Raw genomic sequence first — 13,064 nt, forward strand, 5'->3', positions numbered from 1 at the left:
GTGCCTCCCAGCGACCCTTCCCTCTCCTTCCCGGGGAGGAGGAGAGCTGTGCTCTCCCACCCACAGCCCAGTCTGCGCTGGCAGTGACTCAGGCCTTCTCTCCCCTCTGCCACTCTCCTGACTTGCTCACAAGTGCGGGGGTGAAGGGCACTTCTGGATGCCGGTGGCATTTGTTGCCTGAGAGGTGGTTAAATACAAGAAACTGCTGTAGAAGAGTTCCTTGGATACTTCAGGAAAAAATTTTTTCTTCCTTTACCTTTTTTTCCCACCCCCACCCCCCAAGAAACAATTCCTGGACATTGCAGAGAGCTGGTGGCCTTTCCAAGGTCAGTGTTTTGTTAGAGATAAAAGTAACTGTGAGGGGAAGAAACTGTCCCAAGGCAAAAAAAAGAGCCTGGGAGGCTTTTAGATATTTTGGAAAGGGGCTGCCCAGGAAGGTGGTGGAGTTCCCATCCCTGATGGTGTTCAAGAAACTCCTGGATGTGGCACTCAATGCTCTGGTCTGGTTGATAGGGTGGTGATTAGTCAAAGGTTGACTTGATGATCTCAGAAGTCTTTTCCAACCTGAATGATTCCTGTGCTTCTATATTTATTTATTTAAATGTCAGTTTGATGTGTTTGCAGTGTGACTGCACAGACAGGCTGGTTAATGGTGCCAGTTAACTGTGGCTGCACAGGATGTGGCAGAGGTGGGTAAATAGTGTGGATCTGGGATTAACAGTGTTAGGTGTGCCCTGGAAGAGATCCCCTGTCCTGTTTCCTGGCTGGGTTGTGCATTTCTATATTGTTGTACATGTGGAGGCAGAGCCCAGGTGAGAAGATTTAATCCCACTTGTCACTGGCAGTCCCAGAAGTGAAGGAAGTGTTCAGAGGCAGTGCTTGAGTCAGTGTTTGAGTTGCCTTCTTTCCTTTCCAGGGGAAAACCCTCTTTTTGTTCCCCCTGACTCTTTACAGTTTGCAGGTATGTAAGATAATTCCTCATTTGGTGGAGAAGGAGAGAAAAGAGAAAGGAAAATAAGAAAGTGGAGAGAAAGCACGAGACTGATGATGTCTGTGACCTTGGTGTCATAAGGAATCTTGTCTCTGGAGACACTGCTGGCAGCAGACTGCCAGGAAGTACAGCAACAAAGTACAGTTTATGCCCTCAGTCGATTACTGTTGTTTTTTTGAGGTGCCAGGAAAGTCAGACTGCAGAAAGGAAATGATATTTTTGCAGCCCTTGATGTTTGTGACACCACAAACATAATCAAGATAAACTGGGGAGTGTGTTCAGCAAGCTGCCTGCACTGCTGTGCTGCCCTGACCCCCGGGCAAAGCCAGCCAGACCAAACAGAGCAGATTTTTCATGATGTGGTTGTGTCCCTCGAGGGCTTTTCTGTCCCCACAGCTCAGTGGAAGGTTGTGCTGGTTCCTTCTTCTGATCAACATAGAGTTTGGGGGGTTACTTTTAATATTCCTGTTGTTAAGTGCTCACTGAAGAGCCCCTCTCCACTGGGGGCTGCTCTGTGGTGCCATTTTGGGGGGGATTTTTCAAATCCATTTTACCCCCCCAGCACTGGTGGAACTTCAGAGATGTAAAAGCGACAGAATTCAGTTCTTTTGGCAGAAATCCGTGCTGAGTGCTTTTCCCTTGGAATTCCTTGCTCATTCTGTGGTGTCCAGAAGCATCTCTCCCTCTGGCCAGCGCCTTCCCAGGAGGTGTTGTCACAGGGATGGGTTGCTGGGGCAGCAGGGAGCTCAGGCTCTCAGGTGAATCACCGCTGCTGGCTGGGGTGCCCTGGGATTCCTGAAGGTTTGAAGCAGGCAGAGCTGGAGAAGGTGGGGTGATCCCCAGAGGGGTTCAGGTCCATGGCAGCTGCCAGCCTGGCGTGGGAGAGGATGAGAGCTCCTGCTGCCTGGCACACCTCACCAGCCTGCCTAGGAGGGAGAGAGGCTCAGGCAGTGACAAGCATGTCCTTTCCACAGCCTGAATTTCCTTCCCAGTTTGCTGTGCACTCCTCTCTGTGTGGATTCATCCCTTTGGAGTTCCTGGGTTCGGAGCTGGGAGCAAACTGTCCCCGTGCTCAGGCCAGGGTGTTCTGGGACATTCACAGCTCCAGGAGCCTTTCCTTCACCTCTGCAGGTATTGAACCTGCAGCAGGAACACCAGCCTCTTCTTTTTTAGTCAGTGAGGTTACTTGGGAAGAAACAGAGGTCAAATGTCTGAAACTTCCCATGTTTGTGAAAGCAAGATATGTTTTTTAATAGGAAATTCTGATACTTTTGGTATTTGTAGCTTGATTTCTGAGAAGAGGCTTTTTGCATCAGTGCATTTCTTCTGGTTTCAAGGCTTCTAACCCAGTGCTGGCTCACTCTTCAAGGGTTTTCCTGTGACTGGATATCAAATATTCACCAGACAGATGAGTCTTGGCCATGTGGTGCAAAGCAGACATGTTATATTTGATTAATGAGGCTGTTGAGATAACAAGGCTTTGCTGTGTGCTGCTTGGTTTATCTTAAAGGCTTTTCTGAATTTGGCACCAAGTTCCTGCAGGTAGGAATTGGTTATCTCCTGTCTCCTGTGCTGCCCAAATTGGAAATGCAGGATTTCTCATTGCAGCAGAGCAAGGAGCGTTGTGCTGACGTTGTGCTCGGTGACTTTCTTCTCTTCCTGAAAGCTCCCGTGCTGCTGTTGTAAGAGAGGAGGAGGCATTTGTTGTGGTTCACTCGAGAACATTCAGTTCAAAAATAGAACTGCAGGAGAAGGTTCACTTCCCAGAGGTTCAGTTTCATCCCAGCAATGGATGCAGGCACACATCCAAAGGCGTATGGAAATCCGCCGGCTCCTATTCCAGCATGAGCAAAACAAGCCCAAATTGATCGGTGAAATCTAATCCACAGCTTCTGCTTGTTTGTTTTGCATCTTCCAATAAGACAGGGCACGTTTGCTCTGAGTTTTGGCTGAAGTGCTGGGCTTACCTTGCTCTGAGTTTTGATTGTGTTTGTGGGGAAAAAATCGAGAGCTTCAGGAGCTGGAGCTTACCTGTTGGTCCTCGTGATTTGAGAAGGTGAAGAATGACAGAAACAAGATTTATTCTGCTTTTCTGCCTGTGAATCAGCAAAAAGGGGGAAGAGGAAGAAGAGCTGGTTGTGGACAGTCCTTCCTGCTGTGGGTGGCAGCCCTGGGTGGTGCCAGCACTCGGTGACGGCGTCATTGCCTCCGAGAAGGGGGGACTGGCAGCCAGCAGGCACTTGGACATTTTGTGATAGCCACACTGGGTTGTTATCTCGAGAACTGAAGGCCACATGTGAGCTTGGCAGAACTTCTTGATCCAGTCCTATTTGAGCTGGTTGCTTGTTTAATTCCAAAGGTCAGTGAACTTTTGTGGTGCCTTGAAGGGAGGGGGGATCAGCCAAGCGTAGCTGGGGGAGTTCAGCCCTGTGCTTGGTCCTGTTTGAGTGGCCTTGCTTTTGCTTCTGCTTAGTTTTTCATGTTTGGTGTCTGAAAATATTGGGCAAATGGGGTTGTGAGGAAGAAAGCTGAAAAATGTGCAGAAAAACGACCTGTGAAGACCAAATAATATTCATTCTCTTTATATGGCAGTATTTATGAGCTGGTTTTAAATGAGACAGTGTGAGGCAATTAAAATCAGGAGGAATTCTTTCTGCAGCCACTTGAGATGCTGCAGGTACATCCAGGGTGAATTACAGTGCTCAAAGTCATCCCTGGTGTGACGTGTGAGGGACTGAGTGACTTTGAGAGCAGGGAGGAGTGGATTCCCCACTGTGGGAAGGGGTGGGTCCCAGCTGAGATGTCGTGTTGGATTTCAGGCTGAGCGTTTTGGTCTTAGATTTCATCCCAAGCTTCGCTGCAGTCTCCCGTCACATGGAGAGCCCGGGAAGCTTTTTTAAGGTACCGTGTTACGCTTCAAGCTGTGTTTGTGTTTTCATGGCTTAGCTGGGAGGTGGTTCCAGAGAGATTTGGGGTTGGCCTTGAATGCAAGATTCCTTAAATTACTTTAAAAATAGTCTGCATGTTAGTTGGGTTCCTTCTGGTGAATTCTTGAGCTTTTGGCTCTCGTGATATCCGGAGGATACTGCTCCTCTCATTTGAAGGATGCTTTTGAGGTGGGAAAACAGATTTGTGCTGTATAAACCCCTCTGGATTTAGACAAGTTCTTAACCTCCACTCTGTGTTTTTTTTAGAGTCATTGCAGCATGGAAAAGTTCTTTCCTTTTCACAGTGGAGAGTTGCTGTGTCCTGCTGACTTTGTTGGGGGGGGCTTGAAAGGAGCCTCGGTGTTTTGAACGTAGTTCTTGTCTGGGAGCAGCTTTGGAGCTGGAGCTGTGCCCACGGAGCTGTGTTTTCCCAGGGCACTGTGTGAATGCTAAGCTGTGTTGGAATGAATTTGAGTGGGCAGCAGCATAAGCCTGCTCTCATTTTCCCTGGAAGACGCTGCTGCATTGTCTTGTCTGCTCCCTGAAAGCCTCAGTGTTGTTTGTCAAAGGCTGGATTCTGCAAGTGCCACGTATGCAAAGGAGCCCTGAATAGGAAGGGCTGGCCATGCTGGTTCTCAGCTCCTGACAGAATTCCTGGGGCTGGGACAACAGGCTGAGGCAAAGCAGTTTTTGTTAAACTCGTGGTATTCCGTGGGCATCCTCTCTCCCACACATGAGATGTGTGGAATTGTCTGGCTGTGTTCTGATAGCTCCTGGGATTTGCTCTCTGCTTGCACAGTCCATGTTTTTGTGCTATCATTCTGAGGGAATGGGCAAGGGCTGGTGGAGTGAAGGATTTTCCCGTGGCCACACGTGTGCTGGGGGCAGGTTTGGAAGCTGTCAGCATCTCCCAGGTTGATATTTTGGCTGTGAAGCATCGTGTTTGTAGGGTGTCTGTGTGCCCTTCTCCTGCCCCTCATGGGAATACAAGTGATAAAAAGCAGGATAGGGATGCTGGAGCTCAGCAGTGCAGGCTGGCATGGCATCTGCAGCACGGTTTATGCAGAGCAGTCAGCAGGTCCCAAATCCCTACTGATAGCATTAGGGATGGTGGGGAACATGGAGCAGGGGCAATCATGAATCATGACCTACCACCCACTTCACCAAGGCAGGATGAGAGGGCTGGAGAAGATCTGGGAGTGTTGGGAAGGAGGAATTCCTGCCCAGGGCCTGAATCTCCTCCCTCCAGTGTCTGAAAGGAAAAGGTGTTTGGACAAGGAGTGGGGGGCAAACACATCCCCTGTCCTTGGGAGCCCCAGGCAGCCCTTCCTGTTCTTGCAGGGCTGCTGTGCTTGCAGGGATCCCTTGGATGTTGATTTCCAAGGGTGTGCCCCGTGTGAGCAGACAGGAAGGAGTCTTGTGCCTTATCTCAGCTACTTCTAGGAAATGATGTAAGATGCTTCCTTGTACAAGGTTTTTCCTTGCCATATCCTGAATTTTACTGACAGCCAGCTTGGCTGCTCACCTTTTGAGCTCAGCCCCTCTGGAGCTGTGGGGGCTGAGCCTGTGTTGTGCTTTATCTGATTTATTCTGGGATGAACGTGCGCCCTGCTGGTCAGAGCCTCTGCGCTGTGCCGGTTTAGAGCCGTGCAGGGAAAGGTTGGAGGCGTTTATGGAAGGCTTGGATCAGTGCTGGACAAGAGCTGTGGACAGCACCCAGCAGTGCCTTGTCCTGGCACTGGGAATCACTGGGCACAGCAGAGCTTTGCCAGGTGTCTGCTCCCCTCCGAGCTCCCAGCGAGGAACTGCAGGAATGGGCAGGAATCCTCAGCTCCACATCCACAATCTCTGCACAGGGCTTGGGATTCATCCCTGTGGAGTGACTGAGCTGCCTTGGTAATGGCTGATGCAAGTGCTCCCAAAGAAAATCCTGTCTGAAATTTGTGGTGGGAATGGCTCCACAGCTGCTTTTCATTTGCTCAGTGCAGGAAAGGAATCACCATCCGTTCTCCTGGGCAGTGTGAGGACCTGAGCCATGACACATTGGCTTCTGCAGTAAAGCTGTGGAGTTAAATAAACACAGTGTGAGATTGGAGGTGTTTTTGAGGTGCTTGGAACCCTCTGGATAAATATGCTCTTGGCTTGTGGCAGCTGCAGGCTCAGCTGGAGAGCCAATGTGCCAGTTCTGCCTCGCTGTGTTTGGCCTGGCTGCCCTCTGACGAAAGCATGGGATTGTTCTGGCCCACTTTTAGGTGTCAAAAATGTGGGTCACTGAGATACAGAACACATCAGTGTGACAATTTTAGCCTGAAGGGACAGAGAAGTGATGCCTGTTAGAGTGTGAAAGTCAGGACTTTTAGATCAGCTCTTCTGATCAATGGGCTTGGTGCAGGCGTTGTTCACAGCCTCTGCTTGGAGCACAGGGGAGGCTGGGTTCACCCCACTCTTTTTCTGGGTGGTAAGGACAGCATTTGAGGCTTGGCTTTTTGAGAAGGAAAAAAAAATGCCTTAAAGAGCTGTGGGATTGCTTGGGGAGGGCTCAGCAATGGTGCCTCTCCTGGCTGGGGTCTGAGCATTCTCCTGGTCCTGCTCTGCATTTTATCTCCTTCATCACCTCTCAGACCTGAGGCCTCTAATGTCCCCCAGACCATAGAAAACCATACAAAAAGTGTGTTGGGTTGTGTTTCTTGTGCTGGCTGATAGCCTGGGGAGGTCCAAGAAAGGAAGATCCTCATGGAGAGGGCACAGCAGTGCCTTGGTGTGGGAAACTTCTCTGGACTCCTCCAGGCTGGGAACAGAGCTCTGTGACATCTGTGGGAGAGGCTGATCTTCCTTGTGTCTGTTTGAGGCAGCAGAACTACCTGGATAATTCCTGTTACCTGCATGTGATGCAAGTAGGAATTAGCCAGGACTTGCTGCAGGAAGAATAAGCTGAGTTTTGATCTCCACACAGAGCTGTTTGTAGTTACCTCACTCGGGGTGTTCATCCTCCTTCACTACTCACCTCTGCAGCTCTAAAAGCAGCTCTAGTGCAGTCACTGTGTGGTGGCAGGGGGCAAAATCTCTTAAAAACATTTAATGAAGTAAAGTGGAAACTGGTAGCTGTAAATTTGAGTGTATAAATTTGGGTGGGCTTGTGGCACCAGCTGGAGTTTTGGTGGCAGGTACAAAATCCAGCCAAAACTTCTGGGCTCATTTCAGGCTGCTCCACAAGCACTTCCAGAGGCTGGGTAAAATCCTGGGGCTCGTTGGGGCAGGTCTGTGCTCTGGATGAGCCCTGGGCAGGATTCTGGACATTCTGGGTGTGGGTGCCATGTCCTGGTGCTGTGGCTGAAGGCCAGGATTGAGCAGAGGTTTTGGGGGTGCTCTGCCTGGGTTTGTCCTGAGTGTGTTCCTGTGTTTGTGTCCTGCAGGTCGTGTTGATCATGGACAGTGAAGAAATCCCTACTTTTTCGAGTCCAAAGGAGGAAACTGCATATTGGAAAGAGCTTTCCTTGAAGTACAAACAAAGGTATTGTGGATTTGCAGACTGAATTTGGTTCTTAATGATCTGAACAATGTTTAATCTATTCCTCTGCAAGGCCACACCAAGATGGTTATTAGATACTTTAGAGAAAACTTGTGAGAAGAGAATTCTCTGGAGAGGATTTCCAGCTTTAAAATTTCCATCTCTGTGGGAGCTGAGTGTTTCTTGCCCAGTGTCACCATGCCAAGAACTGCAGGCTACGTTTTGAGCATGTTTGAGCAAGAGCAGAGCCTTTTATGATCATGTGCACCTTTGTGTAATTAAAGTGCTGCCTTAAGTGGTATCTTGATATTTTATCATAAGAAGGCACCTTTGGGCTTGCCTTGTATCATTCCTGTTCCCTCAAGCTTCTTGGAGTGGAATTACTGGTATGAAAAGTGGCTGATTTGGTATCTGCTGCATTTTATTCAAGTGTTTCATAGCTCCTGGTCCTGCCTGCACCAGTGGTTTGCATCTCTTAGGGGACACAGGGCTTTTTGTTACCAAAAGTGCCAAGAGAAGCTGCTCTCTGGAGTAATGCTGTGCATCTGGGGGGTGGGCTGAGGTTTTTTTGGGGTTAAATCCCTCTCAAGCCCTAAGAGCCCAAGGTCCAAGTGGCTTTTTTTGTTTGGTTTGGGGTTTTTTGGGAGGGACATGTTGGGAATGTGGAGGGGCCTGTCCTTGTGGAGAACCCTAAGCTGTTCCAGTGTGTCAGAAATTCCACCTGAGACACCACTGGATGTGTTGTTGCCTAAAGCCTCAGTGGTTTTCTCTGCTGCTTGCTCAGGGCTGAGCTATTACGTGTGGTAAAGATGCAAATTTAATAAGCAAAGTATGTGGAGTGGCTACTTCTAGTATTTAATAACTTGTGGTGGTATGAGGTAGGCATGTCCTGCCTTCCTGACTCTGCATGATTTTTACAAACCTTAATTTTCCAGCTAGTGCAAAGGTGCAGAAACTGTTGTTCTCTCTTCAGTTTCTGACCACAATCTGGTTAAATGTTTGCTTAATTCATTGTCTGTTCCATAAAGTCTGCCAGCAGTGAGAGCTAATGGAGCACAAAGTGCTTCTCCCATGAATCCTGTAAATAGCTTTGATCCACACAGGCATTCAAGGTGGCTGTTGAGTTTGATGTAAGAGAATTCATTTCCTTCAATAGCTTAGCTTAATGTAATTTCTCTGTTTCCTCATTTTTCTTTTTCACCTTAGAGGTCTATGAATGACACTTAAGTGTTTTAAAACTCCGTTTTTTTCAGCTTTGTATTTTAGAAGAGCTGCAGGCTTTGATTTAACTTGGGAGATGCTGGATTTTCCACTGATGAAATCTTCTCCTTGCAGCTTCCAGGAGGCTCGTGAAGAGCTGGCTGAATTCCAGGAGGGAAGCAGGGAATTAGAAGCTGAGTTGGAGGCACAGCTAGTGCAAGCTGAGCAGAGGAACAGAGATTTGCAAGCAGATAACCAAAGACTGAAATATGAAGTGGAAACATTAAAGGTAAGTCTTCTCTGTCGTAGTGTTGCTTTTCCTTTCAGCTACATCTTGGATCTCATCTGGGCTGCTCTTGGGCACTGAATATCCAAATAAAAAGAGTTGTCTGGTTAAGATCCACACTGAAGCGTGGCATGTACCCCAAATAAGGCCAGGGACATTTCTGGCAGAACTTTTCTTGTTCACGTCATGAAACTTCCTCCTGGAGTTTGTGCTGGTTTGAATTCCTGGGGCTTTATTTGTTCCACAGAGAACATCAGCATAGCAACAGGGGTTTTATCAGGCCACTGCCTTGTCACCTTTCTTTGCAAACCAGCCTTTTTGCCCTCAGCGTCTCCTTGGTTTTATGAGACCCCAAAGAAACCAGAAAATGGGTGATTTGTGCACATTTCTCAGGGAGTCTCCACCTCCGTTCACAGCCGTGTCTGTGGAGCCAGAATTGCTTAAGGAGCAGGAGAAGGTAGCTCTGAATTGATGCCTCTGTGTTAACAAGTCCTTGTCTCTCTTGAAATCTTGCAAAAGCATCATTTTGGGCAGTCTTGGCTTATTTAGTGAAGACAGAGGTTAGAAATTCACTCAGTGCAAGGAGGGTTTATGGGATTACTTTGTGTCTCCAGTCTCAGCTGTACCTGCAGGCTCAGGATGTGTTTTATGAGGTCTGTAGTTTCTCCATAGGCCCCGATCAGTGCCCTCAGAGGGTGTTTGGCAGTGAATTCTTCAGTCTTTTGAGGCTGAGTTTGTGGGCCTGGAGGTTTTGTGATAGATTTCAGTGGCCCATTTTTGCCAAGGGACACATCAGAGGATTTCTGGTGTCAGGGTGGGTGTTGTCAAGGCAGAAGCACAGAAGGGGAGGCTGTGCAGTTGCATTTCTCTCTGCCTTCCTGGAGCAGCTGTCAGTGCAGGCTGTGGGGAGCAGATGCAGGGATGCATCCCTCAGAGGCAGCTGGGATTTTGTACCTTGGCCAGCTCTGACATTCACAGCGTGTTCCTTCTCCCTCTCCAGTTTCTCCATGCTGCAAAGAGAGTGATGCTTCTTGTCCCTTTTTCCTGCCCATGACTTGGCCAGTGCCAGCAGCTGATGTTTATCCCCCTGTTTGTTTCAGGAGAAGCTGGAGCACCAGTATGCCCAGAGTTACAAGCAGGTGTCGTTGCTGGAGGATGACCTGAGCCAGACAAGAGCCATCAAAGATCAGCTGCACAAATATGTGAGGGAGCTGGAACAGGCCAATGATGACCTGGAACGTGCAAAGAGGTGAAGGCTGCTAACCTCCTCTTCCCTTCAAGTTTGCACCACAAAGATCTTTTCTTTGCTACTCAGCTCAAGCATTTCATTGTTGCTGAAAGCTAAAATAACAATCAGAAAACCCCAGACACCCCCAAGACTTTGCACTCTTTGAGCAGTGCAGTTGCCCCTCATCATCAGCAGGAAGGGCAGTGTTGTTTGTGCTGCTGTGAGGAACAAGCCCAGAGCCAGCCAGGCCAGGGCACTGCCCTTGGTACCCCCAGCTGAGTGACTGATGTTTGTGCTCCTGCTGCCTCAGAGCCCCTTTGAAGTCAGAAGCTCCTGCTTTCCATAGTCCCTGTTAAATCAAACAGGCCAAAGGAGTCTCCTGGTCCCTTGCAGAACAGCTGGAGGGAACAATCCTGCCCTTTCCAAGTGCCTGGAATGAGCACTGGCTGCTGTGGGAACACCCAGTTTGGGAGGAGGTCATGCTTCCCTTCTGCTGAGTGGGAATTCTACCACGGATTCAGGGAGAGCAGGAATGAGCCTCTGGCTATCTGCAGAAAGATCTGAGAGCTGAGGCCCTGTTCCCACAAGGCTCATGAGTAACTTCTGACACTGATTTTGGGAGGAGTTGGGTCATGGGCAATGTCCCAGTGCTCTGCTGCCCACCTTGGCAGAGCCCTGGGAGCCCAGCCCCGCTGGGAGCTCTGGTCAGTGCCCAGCTTTGGAGCAAGGCTTGGGGAAAAAGGAGCTGCCTGCTCTGGCCTGGCTCTTTCCCACAGCTTTGGTCCATCTCTGAGAGCCAGATGCTGTCGTGTTCTTCTCAACTTTTTCTCTCCTGTTTTTTGGAGTTGATTACTCCTTTCTAAGGAGCATTTCCACGGCCTTCAAATGCTTCCCTTGAACATAGCCCTGCTAACATTTACCTTCTGTTATGCTTTTGAATAAGCTTTTATGCTGGCTGAGCTGAAGAACCTAATATTCTGGATTTTGTTTCTAGGGCAACAATAGTTTCATTGGAAGACTTTGAACAAAGGCTGAACCAAGCTATTGAGAGAAATGCATTTTTAGAAAGCGAACTGGATGACAAGGAGTCATTGCTGGTCTCTGTACAGAGATTAAAGGATGAAGCAAGAGGTATGGCTGGTCTGGTTGGTTCTGGCTCCTGGTGCAGGGCTGGTTTGCTAAAAGAGATGTGCAGCAAGCAAAGCTCATGTTTCTAGAAAGCCTCACATGATGAGACTTGAACTGGATGCTTTAGGTTTTAGTAACAGTGTGTTCTTTGTATGTCCAGTGTAGACAAAAAGAAAAAATTCCTCATTTAGGGTAGAATTAATAATAGATGAATTCAGGATTTTTAACACAAAAATACTCTGTTCCACAGAGGAGAACTGAGGAAGTTGCTTCAGAAGTTCCTCTTGCTGTGGGTTTATAAGAAGGGAAAGCACAGGAAGTGACAGGGAAATACAGGATAAATGACCAAGTAACTCTTCAAAAAATCTCTCCTGTGTTCCTTCTAAGCCCCTTGGAAGTTACCTTAAATATATTATTTAAGATATTCTGGTAAAGGCTGTGTTTAGACCTGTGGGAGATATTTGGGATGGTGTTCTGGGATAAGTTCTGGGAGTTCGGAATTCCCCAGTGGATTTCACATTGAGGATGCTGGGGAAGCATTTTAATGATGTTATAAACTGATTTCTCTAACTGGGGAAGTGATCTGCTCATAGGCCTGTGCCAGCCAGTAATGTACTTTAGAGATTGGTGGTTTGCAACTTTGTTCCCTAAATGAGGCTTTCTAAATATTTCCTGGTGTAAGGCCTGGACCTGAGTGTAAGAACACACCTGACAGCAGGCTGGGATTGTTTTGTTGTTGGTCTCCTTTATGGATCTTTTTGAAGTGAGTTTGTCCCCCAGAAATTGGGAGCTGTATTGGAAGCGCAGGATTTTGTAATAAACATGAAGAAAGAAATTTTCTGAGGAAATATATGTATTGTAATTTGAGATTAGGGCAGTAAAACTGGAAAAACCAGCAAAACCCAGAGGACTGTTTTCTAGAACACTGGAACAATCAGAAAAACAGACATCTTGTTTCTTAGATGAGTCATTTGGACATTTTTAGCATTTGTGAGTTATTCCCCCTGGCAGCAAGCAGGAACAGTAGCCTCTGAAAGAACTGCTACAGTCAAACTCAAATATGACATTTCTGATTGAACAGCCTCAGATCCTCTTCTGGGAGCCCAGACAGATTTTCCCTTCAGCTTTGCTGTTTTACCTAAAATCAGTTCTAAATATTTGTTACAACTTAAAAGCTGTGATGTGCAGTTAATTTTTGCTTTTGTACCAGATTGAGGCAAGGAATAGGAGATCTGTGAAATCTCCAATTGCTCTGCCCAAAAAGGAACAACTCACATGTAATGTTTGTTTGCATCTTTCTGGGGACTTGAGAGATCTGTGGTTGGGCTGTGCTGGATGTTCTGTATAACAAAAAGCTGTGGAAAGGGAAGGAACAGGGTAGGGATAACCTTCAGCCTGGGGAGGGAGGTGAGAATAAAACCAGGCTTTTCTAATGCCCAGGCTTTTCCCTGTGCTTTGGACTGCCCTCCCTTCTGTTCCTTCACTTGTCAGGGCATCAAGAAACTGGGTGCAACCCTTGGACTGCCTTTGGCTTGTGTGGGTTATTAACTGGGAGGAGAATGTAGGGAATGGGAAACACAGGAATAGGTGTGAAAAACATTGCTGTGTTTTTCTGAGCTGTGTTTGAGCAGGAGCTGGGCTCAGCAGCAGCAGCAGCTCTTTGTGTCCAGCTGCAGTTTTGGTGACTGCAACTGGGGAGAAATCCTGGGGCAAATCAGCTACCCCCATCCAGGGACAGGGAGCTGTGTGCTCCCTCCTGTCTGGGATGGGATGGGGTGGGATGGGATGGGATGGGA

General features: G+C 48.1%; 1 protein-coding gene and 1 long non-coding RNA gene across 5 annotated transcripts in view; one reads left to right on the forward strand and one right to left on the reverse strand.

Annotated features, from left to right (window-relative positions):
• The first annotated feature begins 37 nt into the window (after positions 1–37).
• The window catches only part of NDEL1 (nudE neurodevelopment protein 1 like 1), a 21,281-nt gene continuing 8,254 nt past the window's right edge, over positions 38–13,064 (forward strand). The window contains exons 1-6 of one of the 4 annotated variants that reach the window (XM_019008531.2): positions 3,163–3,350; positions 3,831–3,892; positions 7,332–7,429; positions 8,762–8,915; positions 10,013–10,161; positions 11,135–11,271. In XM_019008531.2, coding sequence (XP_018864076.1) covers positions 3,866–3,892; positions 7,332–7,429; positions 8,762–8,915; positions 10,013–10,161; positions 11,135–11,271 — 565 coding nt within the window. In that variant the 5' untranslated portion in view covers positions 3,163–3,350; positions 3,831–3,865. Of the gene's footprint in view, positions 327–3,162; positions 3,351–3,810; positions 3,893–7,331; positions 7,430–8,761; positions 8,916–10,012; positions 10,162–11,134; positions 11,272–13,064 lie in introns of those variants that run through there. The other 3 variants (XM_015645876.3, XM_015645875.3, XM_015645873.3) reach the window with 3 other exon arrangements.
• Positions 1,203–3,114, reverse strand: LOC117245251. The gene is made up of 2 exons (XR_004499738.1): positions 3,023–3,114; positions 1,203–2,668 (listed from the first exon to the last, which is right to left on the reverse strand). It is a non-coding gene; the product is annotated as an uncharacterized LOC117245251 (long non-coding RNA).

Source organism: Parus major, chromosome 18 (genome assembly GCF_001522545.3).
Source record: "Parus major isolate Abel chromosome 18, Parus_major1.1, whole genome shotgun sequence".
Taxonomy (NCBI): domain Eukaryota; kingdom Metazoa; phylum Chordata; class Aves; order Passeriformes; family Paridae; genus Parus; species Parus major.